The 16442-nt window shown below is 47.3% G+C and overlaps 1 protein-coding gene and 1 non-coding gene across 7 annotated transcripts in view; both read left to right on the forward strand.

The window, feature by feature from the left end:
- Positions 1–16442, forward strand: part of CHD4 (chromodomain helicase DNA binding protein 4) — a 29692-nt gene that overhangs the window by 10193 nt on the left and 3057 nt on the right. For 5 of the 6 annotated variants that reach the window (XM_065942123.1, XM_065942137.1, XM_065942128.1 and 2 more), the window contains exons 11-37: positions 419–622; positions 723–928; positions 1270–1401; positions 1481–1577; positions 2236–2427; positions 2909–3109; positions 3274–3411; positions 3844–3965; positions 4079–4252; positions 4586–4727; positions 4818–4949; positions 5039–5156; positions 6498–6622; positions 6959–7196; positions 7351–7526; positions 10838–11018; positions 11103–11189; positions 11280–11368; positions 11466–11599; positions 11936–12080; positions 12193–12358; positions 12614–12711; positions 12815–12944; positions 13196–13267; positions 13749–13886; positions 14124–14232; positions 14347–14479. In XM_065942123.1, the coding sequence (XP_065798195.1) occupies positions 419–622; positions 723–928; positions 1270–1401; positions 1481–1577; positions 2236–2427; positions 2909–3109; positions 3274–3411; positions 3844–3965; positions 4079–4252; positions 4586–4727; positions 4818–4949; positions 5039–5156; positions 6498–6622; positions 6959–7196; positions 7351–7526; positions 10838–11018; positions 11103–11189; positions 11280–11368; positions 11466–11599; positions 11936–12080; positions 12193–12358; positions 12614–12711; positions 12815–12944; positions 13196–13267; positions 13749–13886; positions 14124–14232; positions 14347–14479 (3879 nt within the window). Of the gene's footprint in view, positions 1–418; positions 623–722; positions 929–1269; positions 1402–1480; positions 1578–2235; positions 2428–2908; positions 3110–3273; positions 3412–3843; positions 3966–4078; positions 4253–4585; positions 4728–4817; positions 4950–5038; positions 5157–6497; positions 6623–6958; positions 7197–7350; positions 7527–10837; positions 11190–11279; positions 11369–11465; positions 11600–11935; positions 12081–12192; positions 12359–12613; positions 12712–12814; positions 12945–13195; positions 13268–13748; positions 13887–14123; positions 14233–14346; positions 14480–16442 lie in introns of all 6 variants that reach the window. The other variant, XM_065942118.1, reaches the window with a different exon arrangement.
- Positions 12398–12535, forward strand: LOC136156462 (small Cajal body-specific RNA 11). Its single transcript, XR_010661012.1, has one exon. It is a non-coding gene; the product is annotated as a small Cajal body-specific RNA 11 (non-coding RNA).

The raw sequence follows: 16442 nt of genomic DNA on the forward strand, positions 1-16442 counted from the left end.
GCAAAAATGTGTTTATTGTGTTTGTGCCTCGTTTGATTGTTAAAAATGTGTTTGAGTCTAGTTACAATGATTACATTTAAATGTTAAATTTCACAGTCCAAAACTGCAATTATGCGTGCACCAATCTAATAGATTAAGCGAGGAAATCTGGGCTCCAGGCCTGTGACTTCTCTCTGCCTACTTGTTCTAAGTTATTGTTGGTTTAGCTGCTGGCTCTGTTAGGCAGATAGGAGTGATAATGTCACACCAGTCCTGGACTAAGTCTAGAAACAGGGGATTCTATCTCTATCTTGAAGGGCTTAGGAATTAGACTGTAATTGAAATGAGATTTTACTAACTATGAGGTTGAAGCTGCTCTCAGGTATACGTCTCCCTATGGTAGTGCTTTGGTGTTGACTCATCTCTTTTTCTCTCTTAGTGTCCAGCTCTTAAGGGCAAAGTTCAGAAGATCCTAATCTGGAAGTGGGGTCAGCCACCATCTCCCACACCAGTGCCTCGGCCCCCAGATGCTGATCCCAACACTCCGTCCCCCAAGCCTTTGGAGGGGCGGCCAGAGCGGCAGTTCTTTGTCAAGTGGCAAGGGATGTCATACTGGCACTGCTCCTGGGTGTCTGAGCTGCAGGTGAGCCTGGGAGAGACTGGATAGGGGCGGCAGTGAGAGAACAGCGTGTGGAGAGAAGGGTGGATGTCACTCTTGGTGATGTCTTTCTTCCTGCTTGCAGTTGGAGCTACACTGTCAAGTGATGTTCCGAAACTATCAGCGGAAGAATGACATGGATGAACCACCTTCTGGGGACTTCGGTGGTGATGAGGAGAAGAGCCGGAAGCGGAAGAACAAGGACCCTAAATTTGCTGAGATGGAGGAGCGCTTCTATCGCTATGGGATAAAGCCTGAGTGGATGATGATCCACCGAATTCTCAACCACAGGTACCGGTGGAGCTGGCCGGGTATCCTGGAGGTGGGCTGCGTATCCTCGGGGGATTCAGAAAATGGACCTCACCAGTAACTTACAGTCGGACGAGACACTCAGTGTGTTATTTATTAACTGACTGAATCCTGGCCTTTGAGCCATAGGCTGTAGATTAGAGATCATTTTTGGTGCAAAGACTGGTACACCAGATGTATTGCTTCTGAATCCATGTGGCATCTGGCCTCCTCAGAGGTCTGGTTTGGAACATCTATTGTTGGTGGTTTTTGAGAGCAAGACTGACTGGGGAGCTGAGCAGGGGGGCCTTCTGGCTCAGCACTTTCTCCTCTTGACCTTGCAGCGTGGACAAGAAGGGCCACGTTCACTACTTGATCAAGTGGCGGGACCTACCCTATGACCAGGCATCCTGGGAGAGTGAGGATGTGGAGATTCAGGACTATGACCTGTTCAAGCAGAGCTACTGGAATCACAGGTGAGCGACCTCAGTGATCAGAGCTGCTGCTTGTTGAGAAGGACCCCTGGCAGCGCTGTGACATCTGTGTCTTCTTCAGGGAGTTGATGAGGGGTGAGGAGGGACGACCAGGCAAGAAGCTCAAGAAGGTGAAGCTGAGGAAATTGGAGAGGCCCCCTGAAACACCAACGGTTGACGTGAGTTGGCTGAAAAGGGCGGGCAGGGCGACGTGTCTTGTGTGCTCCCCTGACAGTGGTGGTCTAAGGCATTCAAGTCAGTGTAGCTAAAATGCTTTACACAGACCGCCTCCTGGCCTCTCCACGTCTCTGGAAACCAGGGAGAAAATACTGGGAATACTTTATTTTCTTTTCCCTCATTAGAAAAGCAAAAACATAGGTGTTAGTGTATGACTGAGGAAGTGTTAAGCATGGAGGAGTCACACACCAAGCTTTTATGAAACTTGTTTTGGAACCTTCGTCTTTTGACCCTTAATTCATGGCTCAGTTCCTTGGGGTTTTGTGTAATATATGAGTAAGGTTAAAAGTACATTTATGGAGAACAAAGAACTATTCACCTGGTAGATCCTGACTGGTAGAATTATTGTGTTGCCAGGGAGACTGTGACGTGTCTGTCTTCTGATGTCTCTGGGACCAAGACCTCCATCTTGCCTTGCTTATTGCAGGACTCTAGATAAAACACAAACTTAGAGTAGCCGTTAAGCACCTTTTCCCCCACCAGTCTTCTGTGGCTTCCTTGAGTAGGCTCTAGTGAGCATGTGTGAGGAGGAGCAGCTGCTGTTTTAGGGAAGGAAGGGAATTCCTCACCAGCTCATGACTTTCTCTTTTCCTCCTTCAGCCGACAGTGAAGTACGAGCGCCAGCCAGAGTACCTGGATGCTACAGGTGGGACCCTGCACCCCTATCAGATGGAGGGCCTGAACTGGCTGCGCTTCTCCTGGGCTCAGGGCACTGACACCATCTTGGCTGACGAGATGGGCCTTGGGAAGACGGTGCAGACAGCAGTCTTCCTGTATTCCCTCTACAAGGAGGTGCGCAAGCCGGGGCTACTGGCTTTGTGTGTGGGGGGATGTTCTGTGTTCAGGGTCTTCTCTTACACTCCAAGGAGACAGAGAAAGGAAGAAAAAACTATTCTCTGATTTGGAGAACAGTGTTGAGTGACAGTACGAGAGACCTAAGTACCCAGAGACAGATGGGAGGGAGTGGAGCCTTGGGGAGGTTAGTGGTGGGTGCCTGGAGCCTCAGTCCTGAGGGCCGGCTGGGCGCTGAGATGGGCAGAACTGTGGGTGGAGCTAGTGTGGAGAGACCAGTGTGTGAGCTCCCTGGAGGCAGGCCTGGAGCTCTGGGAAGGAGGCAGCTAGGTGTGTTTGTATCCTGGGGAGGGAGGAGGAGCAGCAGCAGTGCACAGGCCAGTCCGCTGCCCGCTGGAGGGGCCAGGGACCAGGCCGTGGACGCTGGGGTTGTGTGTGGGGTCCTGAGTCCTCACTGTCCCACTGCTCTTCTTCCTCACAGGGTCATTCCAAAGGCCCCTTCCTAGTGAGCGCCCCTCTTTCCACCATTATCAATTGGGAACGGGAGTTTGAAATGTGGGCTCCAGATATGTACGTGGTGACCTACGTGGGTGACAAAGACAGCCGTGCTATCATCCGAGAGAACGAGTTTTCCTTTGAGGACAATGCCATTCGTGGTGGCAAGAAGGCTTCCCGCATGAAGGTACCTCAGGGAGGCGGGGGTAGGGGAGAGTTGTTGCTATGGCGTCCTTGAGTCTGGTCCCTGGGATGAGGAGGAGAGAATTCCCCCATTCCCACCCCCCTGGCCTGCACCACCACACCTTGACTTGGCCTGGACACGAGTGACCAAGTCACCTTCTTGTGCAGAAAGAGGCATCTGTGAAGTTTCACGTGCTGCTGACATCCTATGAGTTGATCACCATTGACATGGCCATCTTGGGCTCTATTGACTGGGCCTGCCTCATCGTGGATGAAGCCCATCGGCTCAAGAATAATCAGTCTAAGGTGAGGGGCGGGGGAGCTGTGGCCTTCAGTTTTATGGTTCTGGTACCACCTACTCAGGAAGGGGAGACCAAGGAGCACGGGAAAGGGAAAAAGGATCTCTGCCTTCCTTACTCATGATAGATAAGCCTTGGAGGCCAGGCCTTAGAAGAGAGATGGAGGACCTTGCTGGTGGTCCAGTGGTTAGGACTCTGCACTTCTACTCTGGGGTGGGGCACGTGTTCATCGGCTAGTTGGGGAACTAAGATTGCGAAGTGTGGCTGAAAGAGAAAAAAAGGTAACTGCCGAAAGAAGATAAAGGATAATACATTTTTTTTAAAGAGAGATAGAGGTAGGGGTGGGGGCTTAACTGCTGGGCGGTAAAACGGGAGTTTACAAAGAAGTACTGGAGCCCTGTTTTCATTGCACTTCACTTCTCTCCATCTGCTTCACCAGTTTTTCCGGGTTTTAAATGGCTACTCGCTCCAGCACAAGCTGTTGCTGACAGGGACTCCACTGCAGAATAATCTCGAAGAGTTGTTCCACCTGCTTAACTTCCTCACCCCTGAGAGGTTCCAGTAAGTGTGTGCTTGTCCACAGTCGGCTCCTCATCCTTCCTGCTCCTTCTGCCTCCTGCGCCATGTCCCTTCCCTTCCCCTCTCCAACAGCTTCTTTCCTTTTCCTTCTGAAGCAATTTGGAAGGCTTCCTGGAGGAGTTTGCAGACATTGCCAAGGAGGACCAGATTAAAAAGCTGCACGACATGCTGGGCCCTCACATGTTGCGGCGGCTCAAGGCTGACGTGTTCAAGAACATGCCGTCCAAGACAGAGCTGATCGTGCGTGTGGAGCTGAGCCCCATGCAGAAGTGAGTGTGGAGGAACGGGGCGCTGGCTCCATTTGGCAGACACAGTTAGACACGCCAGCCCGTCTGCATGGTGTTTCCCAGTCCTCCCCACACTCTGATGTGAGACGGGTGGTGACCAAGCCAGTGAGACCCAGAGGAACCTGTGGCCGGGGTGCTGGGTCCAGAGTGCTCGGCGCTTCCTTCCCTTGTTTAAAAGGATGGCAGTGGCGCTTCTTAGGTCTCCTCAGTCCCAAAGTGAGAGGTGTTGGAAGGAAGGCCCCAAACCCTGGGACCACATGCTGAGCCAGGTAACAACTCTTGAGGGTGATATCTCTTACCCTGTCGTCTACACAGGAAATACTACAAGTACATCCTCACTCGGAATTTTGAAGCACTCAATGCTCGAGGGGGCGGCAACCAGGTCTCTCTGCTAAACGTGGTGATGGATCTTAAGAAGTGCTGCAACCACCCATATCTCTTCCCCGTGGCCGCCATGGTACACTGTGCCACCTCTTGTTAGTCCCGGGCTGGAGACCGCTCCGTGTGGGGTTTCTTTCCTTATTTTTTCTTTTTTGCTCCTCTCTAGGAAGCCCCTAAGATGCCTAACGGCATGTATGATGGCAGTGCCCTCATCAGAGCATCCGGGAAATTATTGCTGCTTCAGAAAATGCTCAAGAACCTCAAGGAGGGTGGGCACCGTGTCCTCATCTTCTCCCAGGTAACTTCCGGGTAGCAGTGGACAGCTCAGAGACGTACGGGAGGACTGTTGTCTAATTAAGCCCGTAATTCAACTCTGCTCCTCTTCAGATGACCAAGATGCTGGACCTGCTAGAGGACTTCCTGGAACACGAAGGTTATAAATATGAACGTATAGATGGGGGAATCACTGGGAACATGCGGCAGGAGGCCATTGACCGCTTCAATGGTAAGAGGGGAGGAGTGGCTTTGATCCTGGCATCCTCACTCACTCAGAGCGCCCGACACATCACTTGTTCCCTCCATCTGTTTTTCTGGGTAGTGGTTTAGGGTCTTTTGTTGACATGGAAGAGTACTTTTGAATTTGATTGGAAGAATGTATCAGATTATTCCTGGGAGATTGTTTATTCCCTATGGAGTCTTTGTTCTCTCTGCTGAAAAGAAGGGCACTTCATTTAATCATCCTCATTGCATGCTGAGGCCTGGGAGGGACCCGGATTTATCCAGATTTACGAAACCCAGATAGCAAGCTAGTGGCAGGCTTGTCTCAGTAGCCACTACTACCTCCTCCTCTTTTTTTTTTTTTTTTTAACTTTATAACTTGAGATAGTTTTGAACACATAAGTTCAAAAAAAATAACATAGCAAGTTCATGTATACCTTTCACCTGACTTTTCTTGATAACTTACATGACCACAGTACAACAATCAAATCCAGGGAATTAACATTGGTGTGTAGTATACTACTAACCAGGTCATAGACTTGAACGTCACCACTGACCATGTGTCAGGATCCACCCACAGATCCCACATCGCTCACAGTTGTTGTCTCTTCCAGTTCTTCATTCTTTCTGTTTTATTCATGATATTGATACCTTTGATGGTGATCTGGTCAGCTTCTTTATAGAATGTTTAGCTTTTCTTACATCAGTCTAGTTGATGTTTTCTCATGGTTCGATTGATGTTAGACATTTTGGGCAGGAGTCTGCAAGAGTGATGCTGTGTCCTTTTCAGTGCATCATTCCCAGGGACAGTGTGACATTGATAATGTTCCACTGCTGGTGTTGACCTTGATTACTTGGTTTAGGTGGTGTCTGCTGAATTTTCTCCCTTGTAAGGTTTTCCTCATTGCGATTGATAAATTCCTTTAGGGGACACTTGAGACCATGGTGACATCCTGTTTCTTCTTAAACTTTCATCTCAGTGTCTGGTGCTCTTTGCTTACGATGAATACCATTATTGATACTTCGGTATTTGCCTAAAGAGGTGTGTGTTTTTTTTTTTTTTTCCAATTCAAGTATAGTTGGTTTACAGTGTTGGGTTGATTTCTGCTGTACAGCAGAGTGATTCAGTCATACATGTATACAACTCTTTTTTAAAAATATATCTTCTTTTTCATATTCTTTTCCACTGTGGTGTGTCACAAGATACTGAATACAGTTCCTTGTGCTATACACAGTAGGACCTATTGTTTATCCATCCTATATATAGCATTTTGCATCTGCTAATGAGGTTTTGTATTTCTGATGCTCCTTATACATTTGTTCATTGGAATTGTGGTTCCTCTCTTAGCACCGGGTGCTCAGCAGTTTTGCTTCCTGCTTTCCACTCGAGCTGGGGGTCTTGGAATCAATCTGGCCACTGCTGACACAGTTATTATCTACGACTCTGATTGGAACCCCCATAATGACATCCAGGTGAGCAGAGGCAGCAGCCTTGGCATACAGTAACTTACTGGCAATGCAGTGTTCTCTGTACGGGCTCCACCATCTGGAATTAGTTGTTTCAGGGGAAAACAATAGATTCTTTTTAAATGTCTTTTACCTTACTGTAAGCTGGAGAGTTTGGGTTAGCTCTGGTCCTACTTAGGGTAACATGGTAGAGGATGGTGTCTGGGAGCAGGGGTGCAAAAGGAGGTTGTGTGAGGCAAGCTGCAGCTCCTGCCTCACGCTGGGTCTGGCTTACTATGTGAAAGTCAGGGCAAATAAACATGGTGACTTCAGTTTTTGTCTTTGTTTTGTACCCCACTCCAGGCCTTTAGCAGAGCTCACCGTATTGGGCAAAATAAGAAGGTGATGATTTATCGGTTTGTGACCCGTGCATCTGTAGAAGAGCGGATCACGCAGGTGGCCAAGAAAAAGATGATGCTGACGCATCTAGTTGTTCGGCCTGGGCTGGGCTCCAAGACCGGATCCATGTCCAAACAGGAGCTTGATGATATCCTCAAGTTTGGCACTGAGGAGCTATTCAAAGATGAGGCCACAGATGGAGGTGAGCTGGTCAGGAACTTGTGATGGTGTGGGGTGTGGCTGCTCTAAAGGGCATCTTTGATCCTGAGGGTCTTGGGACTCATACCTTGGGTCTGTAGGGCTAGCTTTCTCCACTGCAGCTGCTGATGCTAACTGGGGGTATGGATTCTTTATAGGAGGAGACAACAAAGAGGGAGAAGACAGCAGTGTCATCCACTATGACGATAAAGCCATTGAACGACTGCTGGACCGGAACCAGGATGAGACTGAAGACACGGAGCTACAGGGCATGAATGAATATTTGAGCTCATTCAAAGTGGCCCAGTATGTGGTGCGAGAAGAAGAAATGGGGGTGAGTATGAGTCCAGTGTGGTGCTTGGTGTTTGGTCCAAAAGTTGGAGTTGAGACCACGATGGTATTTGAGACAACAGGAAAACATCTGTAGGCAAAATAGTACAGTGATTATTTTTTCACCTCTTTGAAAAGAAATTCTGTAAGTATGAGCAAATCACATTCACTTCTTGGACGTAACTGGCCACATTTCACACTCAAAACATTTATATTAACTGCTTTATCAGATTCTCACTTTATTTTCTCTTATGTATTTTATTATTTGTATAAATAGACTTTGGATTGCTAGCCCAACTCTCTCCAGAGAAAAGGTAGGAGATGTGATGTGTACTTACTTAGCCTGTCTTCCTGTACTTTTTGAAACAACTGTTTTTCCTTTTTCCCTTCTGTTTCCTGGGTCTTTTAAAACAGAAAACAAAGAATACTCAGTTACGAATGTGTGGACTCTAATACTTTCCCTCTAATATGATAATAGGGTATGGAATTAAAGAAAAAAATTCTTTCTCCTCTGGTCCCCTTTGATGATCTTTGCCATCTGTTCTCACCCTTCCAACTCTGAAGCATTCCTCTCGCTGTTTTTCTGATGTATATCTTAAACTCTGGTGTGTACTTGTGGCTGAAGTCTGACTGGTCTGCAGCCTAGTAGTCTTTGGTCACAACTGCTCTCCTGTCAGGGTGGCCTGTGTGTGGGGGGGACCCAGGGGAGAAGGTGCTGAGTGGCTGCAAGGGAGGGCTGGTGCTCTCCCTCCCACTGTTCACCTTTCCTGACATGGCCCTCTAGGTGGCTGCATCAAGTTTTGCGTTTTGAATACTACAGCCCTCCATGTGTGTAGCTCATACATCTGCAGATTCAACTGTGGACTGTGTGGTACTGTAGTATTTACTGTTGAGAAATATCTGTGTGTAAGTGGACTCATGTAGTTCCAACCTGTGTTGTTCAGGGGTCAGCTGTAAGTCTCCAGATGGAAAATTCAGAAGCTATGGAAGTGTCTCTTCCCCACCCCAGCCCTTTGGCTACCTAGCACCCTCTCTGGGGATAAGTGATACTTATTTTACAAACTATTTTAATGTGCCTGTAAATCACATATATATCCATATATATGTGTATACATATATATAGACGTGTATATATATACACAGAAACACCCTTTTCCTTTTAAGGAAAGTGGTTTTTTCTAAAGTTGAAGTATTGTTCCACAGGGAAGTCCCCAGGCCCTCTTCTAAGTGAGGTGTAGCAGTAGGCAAGGAGACATGGGGCTGGGATCCTAGCAAGCAGTAAGGGGGTTTCCTGGCGATCCAGTGGTTAGGACTCCACGCTTTCACTGCTGAGGGCCCAGGTTCAGTCTTTGATCAGGGAACTGGGATCCTGTAAGCCACATGGCACAGCCAAAACAAGAAGGGAGTGGTTACTCTTTTCTGCTCCTTGTGGTTAGACAGGGTCCTGAGACAGTTGTGAGCAGTGGGTTGTTGCAGAAGCCTCACTTCGTGGCTGGAACATTTACTTGTTGGTGTAAGACTCTCTAGTGCTGTCTTCCTCCTCTGTCATGTGAACACATCCAGAGAGAGGAGCATGAGATCAGAGCAGTCGGAAACATTGAGGCCCCCACACTGGAGAGGTATCTGTTCTGGAGAGTCCCCCAAATCTGTAATGGACATTTTAGGAACAAGAAATAAACTTCTGTTGTGTTAAATCACACCACACAAACACACAAAAATAGGAAGAATAGTTGATTTACAATGCTGTGTATATTTCTGCTGGGCAACCAAGTGATTCAGTTATATATATGTATATAAATACACATTTTCTTTATATATATTCTTGTCCATTATGTTATCATAGGATATTATATATAGTTCCTTGTGCTATACAGTAGGACCTTGTTGTTTATCCGTTCTATATTTGAAAGCTTACATCTGCTAATCACAACCTCCCACTCCAGTCCCTTCCCCTTGGCAACTACCCGTCTGTTCTCTAGGTCCATGATTCTGTTTCATAGATAGGTTTGTTTGTCATGCTTTCAGATTCCATGTATAAGTGATATGGTATTTGTTTCTGACTATGATCATCTCTAGTTGCATGCATGTTGCTGTGTAAGAAAAGTGGCTTCTTCTCCATGATGTTCTGTACCTCACCTTTGTCTACCTGATCTTGGAAGATTTATTTCATCCAAATCAGTACAGAAAGAACTCCTTCACCCCCCTTTTTTGCTGCATAATATGTCACCGTTTGAAAGTACCATAATTTATTTACTTAAAAAATTGAGATATAATATAAAACACTATTATATGAAAGGTGTATGATGTGATTTTATATATTGTTTCAAATCATAATGATTTGTATATATTGCAAGATGTCACCCCAATAAGTTTAGTTGTGTCACTATATATATATAGTATTAACTTTTTTTCTTTTTAAACTTCTTTTTTTTTCTCTCTACATTCTTTGTGTTGTGTTAGGCTCTCAGTTGTGTCTGACTCTTTGCAACCCCATGGACTGCAGCCCACCAGGCTCCTCTGTCCATGAGATTTTCCAGGCAAGGATACTGGAGTGGGTTGCCATTTCCTTCTCCACTTTTTTTTTCTTTTAAGAGAGCTTTTAAGAACTGCTCTTTTTAATAGCAACTTTCAAATGTGCAGTATGGTATTAACTAGAGTTTCCATGCTATATATAAAATCACCATGACTTAAATTTATACCTTTTGACTCTTCATCCATTTCACCCCCCCCCCATAATTTATTCAGGTTCCCTAATGGTGGATATGTAGGTTGTTTCTTATATCAATGCTGTTAACAGCTTAATTCTAATGTAAAGGATTTGGAACTCTCGTGGTCCTAAACTATCTGAAAAAAAAAAAAGTAAAGACTTTGAGAGGAGCATAAACATTATGGGGATATAAAAGGATATGTAATTTTTTTTCCACACAATTGGTAAACTTCTATGAAGTTTATGAACAACAGAAAGGGCTTGTGGCCCTTCTACTTTATTGCTTGGGAGAATCTTCTGCAGTATTTCAAAAGCTTCTCCATTCTGCCTTGTTAAGGCTCTAATCTCTTTCCTACATTTTACTGTCTCCCACTTGTTTGTGTGTCAGTAAAAGGGGTTAAAATAATGCATACTGTCTCTTCCTCCTTCTGTCTTGTGATAACAGCTTGTCCTGTCAATTAAATTTCTTTCAAGTTCTTAGGTTCAAGCAGGCACATCAAGTATTTCAGAGTCCAGTCATGAGCAGCAGCTAACAGAGTGGGAACTCTGAGGACCAGGGGTAGCTGGGGGTGCAGCAGCCCTGAGTCCTGGCCCTCCCTCTGCCCCAGGAGGAAGAGGAGGTGGAACGGGAGATCATAAAACAGGAAGAAAGTGTGGATCCCGACTACTGGGAGAAATTGCTGCGGCACCATTATGAGCAGCAGCAAGAAGATCTGGCCCGAAACCTGGGCAAAGGAAAAAGAATTCGTAAACAGGTCAACTACAATGATGGCTCGCAGGAGGACCGAGGTGTGTGTGGCCGGCCCCGCCCCCCACCCATGGGCCGTTCCACTAGAGCAGTGGGCCCCGCTCATCTGCCCTCTCTCCCCCCAGATTGGCAGGACGACCAGTCCGACAACCAGTCCGATTATTCGGTGGCCTCAGAGGAAGGTGATGAAGACTTTGACGAACGTTCAGAAGGTGAGGCCCACGCCTTTCTGTTGGATTTTTACCTGTTGCTTTGTCTAACATCTCAATCAGTGTCGCTCACATGTCCTTTTCTTCTTGTAGCTCCCCGCAGGCCCAGTCGCAAGGGCCTGCGGAATGATAAAGATAAGCCATTGCCTCCTCTGTTGGCCCGTGTTGGTGGGAATATTGAAGTGAGTACAGCTCGGTCCTAGGGCAGGGTGGGTGCAAGCGGCTGTCGGGTCTTGGAGTTGGGTCGCCTCCCTCTCACCTGGTTCGTTCTGCCCCCAGGTTCTTGGTTTTAATGCTCGTCAGCGAAAAGCCTTTCTTAATGCAATTATGCGCTATGGGATGCCCCCTCAGGATGCTTTCACCACCCAGTGGCTCGTGAGGGATCTGCGAGGCAAATCGGAGAAGGAGTTCAAGTAAGTTGAGTGCGTGGGTGAGCACTGTAGAGCAAGACCTCTGAGTCCGGGTTTTCCCGCACACTGGAGCCCCCTGTGCCAGGAGGCAGTCTCTGTCTCCTGCTGAAGCTGGAAGTGCAGCTGCTAGGAATAGGGCTCTCTCTTCCCTGCTTCCCGGGAAGAGGACCTGCGGCACGGGGCGGGGTCTGGAGACCAGCTCTCAGCGCCATGGCGGGCTTTACCTTACATGGAGCCACAGTCATCTCCGGGATGAGGCCTCACTGCCCTGTGGGTGGGAAGGAGTCTGGTCTGGGAGCTGGCTGCTCTTTAACCTGTTTCTCTGTTTCTTTACCACAGGGCTTATGTCTCGCTTTTTATGCGGCATTTATGTGAGCCGGGAGCAGATGGGGCCGAGACCTTTGCTGATGGTGTCCCCCGAGAAGGTCTGTCTCGCCAGCATGTCCTTACTCGGATTGGTGTTATGTCCTTGATTCGCAAGAAGGTGAGCCCTGAGCCTCCCTCTGTGATGCAGGGCTTATAGTGGGAGCTGGAGGGCCAGCAGGGAATGAGCCTAGTTGGACTCAGATCTTCAACCTCTTGTCCCATTGCTGCAGGTTCAGGAGTTTGAACATGTTAACGGGCGTTGGAGCATGCCTGAACTCGCAGAAGTAGAGGAAAATAAGAAGATGTCTCAGCCAGGGTCACCATCCCCAAAGACTCCTACCCCCTCCACTCCTGGGGACACACAGCCCAATACTCCAGCTCCTGCCCCGCCTGCTGGTGAGTGCTCCTGGACGGTAATCCTCTGTCCTCTTCTTCTTGTCCTGGCCTGTGGTTTTTCTGCTCCTCTGTGCTCAGTTCTCAGGGGACTCCGGCAGGACGCACAGCAAGCTCCCTCTCAGTTTAGGAGGGCCGTCCTGAGAATAGGGCTGGCTCTTAAAGGCACGAGAGGACAGTTTAAGATGAGACAGACTGAGAGGGCATGACCGTCTCTGATCTGGGACCTCTTAATTAATGTCTGTTGTTGGTCTGCAGAGGATGGGATAAAAGTAGAGGAAAATAACCTCAAAGAAGAAGAGAGTGCAGAGGCAGAGAAAGAGGTGAAGTCTGCACCCCCTGAGGCCGCCGTCGAGGTGAGAGGATGACAGACACCACACTGGAGGCAGTGAGATTGACCCGTTCTCCCTCTGGGGGGCTGGCCCATCTGCTTCAACCTCTGTCTTCTCTCTTTTGAAGTGTACACAGCCCCCTGCCCCTGCCTCAGAGGAGGAGAAGGTCCCAGTGGAGCCTCCTGAGGGAGAGGAGAAAGTGGAAAAGGCAGAGGTCAAGGAAAGAACGGAGGAAACGATGGAGACAGATCCCAAAGGTATGTCTATCTACACGTCCTGCAGACCCTGCGAACCAAAGGACTTCGACTTGCAGCCCGGCAGGAGGCAGTCCAGAGGAACTGACACATGGAAGACTTTCACCCCTGAGTTTAACTGTGGGCTTTTTCTCCCTAAGGACATCTTTTATGACTTTAATCATTAAGATTTAGGTTTAGGACTATTTCAGGTCTAACAGAGGTGGGGAGCACTCTTGTTTAGATATGTTCTCAATGCCGTCTGTTCCCCCCAGGTAATGCTGACGTGGAGAAGGTGGAGGAGAAGCCAGCAGTCGATCTGAATCCCATTGTGGTGGAGGACAAAGGTGAGTGTTTGGAGAAGCCAACTGTGCTGTAAAAGGACTCTATTGCTGAAAGGAAAGACTTTGTCTCCCAGACACTCCTCCACCCACAGTCTCCCCATCCATACTGATAGAATCATTTTATCCCAAGCTAAAAGACTCCCCCTCTCCCCTCCTGTGACGGTCAGTGGGCTGGTGGCACCTTTTTGTGGGTTTAAGAAACAGTTGTATGTGGGGACTTCCCTGGTGGTCCAGTGGTTAAGACCCTGCTCTCCAAACACTGGGGGCCCAGGTTCGATCCCTGGTCAGAGAACTAGAGCTCACATGCTGCAACCAAGACACAGCCAAATAAATTTAAAAATTAATTAATTAATTTTAGAAAAAACATGGAGAAAGGGTGGAGGCAGATGGGTGGTCTCGTAGCACATGGTGCTATATATATAGGTAAGGGCCATGGTGCTGTCTTCTGTCTAGAGCTGACATTTCTCTTCTGCCTGTTCTGTAGAAGAAAAGAAAGAAGAGGAGGAGAAAAAAGAGGTGATGCTTCAGAATGGAGAGACCATTAAGGATCTGAATGATGAGAAGCAGAAGAAAAATATTAAACAGCGTTTCATGTTCAACATCGCAGATGGTGGTTTTACTGGTATGAAAAAGGGGCCCACTGGAAAGATTCAAGGTGAAATTAGGGTTCTTGTCAGAAACCAAGGTACAGAAACTTTAGCTCTCCTAGAGGGAATGCCAGGCCTACAGCACACTCTTCTGGGGTCCCTGTTAGAGCCAAAAGGCACAGTAAGTTGGTATCTGGGGTCAGGAGTAAGTAGCTGAATCCTCAGTGGCGCCTGCCTTTGTGTTTCTCCCCCTTCCACATACCTCTCTTTAGAGCTGCACTCCCTATGGCAGAATGAGGAGCGGGCAGCCACCGTCACCAAGAAGACTTATGAGATCTGGCACCGACGCCATGACTACTGGCTACTGGCTGGCATCATAAAGTATCCTTTGCCTGAGTCTGAGCCAAGGTTCCGGTGGGATTTCTGACGATCTCACAGCTGGACGTTCTTACTTTCCCTTGTTTCGTTTTTCCTGAGCGATTAATTTTCCAACAGCCATGGCTATGCCCGTTGGCAGGACATCCAGAATGACCCACGCTATGCCATCCTCAACGAACCTTTCAAGGGGGAGATGAACCGTGGCAATTTCTTAGAGATCAAGAATAAGTTTCTAGCCCGAAGGTTCAAGGTGAGCAGGAATGGAAGGAATACAGGCTTGATGGGACTGCCTTTAGATTGCAGAAGGGACTGCAGAGGAAGTCTGGTCGTTCAGCCATACTGTATATCATGTTTTCCTGGGTACTTAACTGTGTATCCTGTGAATGGCTTTGCTCCCAGTATCTTAGAGATCAAGACAGACAGACTTGAAAAGTAAGCAGTTACTTAAGGGCTGAAGATGACTGCCTGACAAATGACAGAGAGCACCACCGTGGGTATGGGGGGACCTCTGCAGGTTGGAGTGTTCAGGAAAGACACAGGTGTGATTGAAATGGCTGTAAGGAGGTGGGGCTGTCAGTGGACTGGTCATACTTGTTTCTGAGTCTGTGCGGATGAGGGGTGGGGAGATGGAGAGATGGAGAGCTCCATTTTTAGAAATGCTGGGGCTAATATGCCCAGGACTGAAGGGATGTCTTTGTTAGGAATGCAGCAAATTATATTGAGGGCACGTTGTGCAGACATCAAAATGAAGACAAAGCACGTGAATCTCAAGCTAAGTATTATAATTGGGGAATGAGGAATGCATACCAGTGAGCCTTGCAACATCGTGTGCCAATTAACGGGAGGCACAGGGACAGGCCTGGTGCCTGTTCTCAAGCTTTCAGTTTAAAGTAGCGGCAAATGTGTGGTCAAGTGCGTGTCAGTCTAAGTGTTGTGATGGAGACTGCTAAATCCATAAAGAAGTTCTCCAGGGGCAATGTGGGAAGTGCTCACAAATGATTCAGGGAGAGATGGCATTGGAATGGAGGGTTTTTTCCTACAACTTTTTATTTTTTCTTTTTTTTAAATGACCATTTTTAAAGTCTTACTGAATTTGTTATAATAGAGATTGTTGGATAGATAGAAACAGGAGGCCTTATGATCGAAAGGCTTAGGTTGGGTATACAGGCTGTAGAGCTTTAGGTAGGGTGTTTGGAAACAGCCAATAGTCCAGGTAGGGTGTAGGAGACACTCATGGTGGTGGTGGTAGGAGGTAGGTTGGAGAGAGAGGCAAGGCTGGAGGCTTGACTTCACCTTAGAGTTCATGGGTAGCTATTGAGGGTTTGTGAAGGGTTTTGATAAGACCAAGGGAAACTGAAATAGAACATTCCATAAGATTACAGAACTACTCTATACTCATGAGGCAGTAAGGCCTCAACTCATACTGGCTGTGGAAAAGGATGAGATAAAGGAAATGAAACACTTGACGAATTTTTAGGACTTATTGATTTACTGTGGGGTCAGCAGGTTTTTTCTGTTACGGGACCAGAGTATTTCAGGCCCCTTTATAAGACAAACTGTAGTGACGTGCAAGCAGCCATATTTGATAAACCAGTAAGTATGAATGTGTTCCAGTAAAACTTTATTGACGCTAAAATATGAACTTCATATAATTTATATGAAGTGTTATAAACTATTACTTTTTTCCCCAACCATTTAAAAGTCAAAAACCCATTCTTAGTTCTTGGGTCATCCACAAATGGGTAGTGGCCCAGATTTGGCCCATAGGCCATAGTTTGCTGACCCCTGAGTTACTTGACTGGATTTGAGATACAAAAGAGTGAGACTCAACTGAGGTTTTGAGTCTGAGTTGCTGAGAAAGTTAAATTATCATCAGCAAATCAGATAAGTGAGGAGAGCGAGCAGTTTGTAGAAGAGTGAGTTACGTTCTAGACAAATCCTTTGGTATTTTTGAGAAGTAAATACCCCAGTACCATCAACAAGTCGGATCAAAGTGATCAGCCATGCACAAGTGGGAACAGAACAATCGGTGCCTGAGGTACAGGTTTGAGAAGCACCACCCCATTTGCATAGAGGGGCTGGCTGATGCCAAGAGGTGAGAGAGCTCTTGGGAGAACGCTGATTCTGGAGAAAGCTTATAGTTTGGGGCAAGAGGGAGGGGAGCTGGTGAAGGAGGGTACAGGTAGGTGTCTGGTCTGTTTGACATAAATTAG

Source organism: Muntiacus reevesi, chromosome 1 (genome assembly GCF_963930625.1).
Source record: "Muntiacus reevesi chromosome 1, mMunRee1.1, whole genome shotgun sequence".
NCBI lineage: Eukaryota > Metazoa > Chordata > Mammalia > Artiodactyla > Cervidae > Muntiacus > Muntiacus reevesi.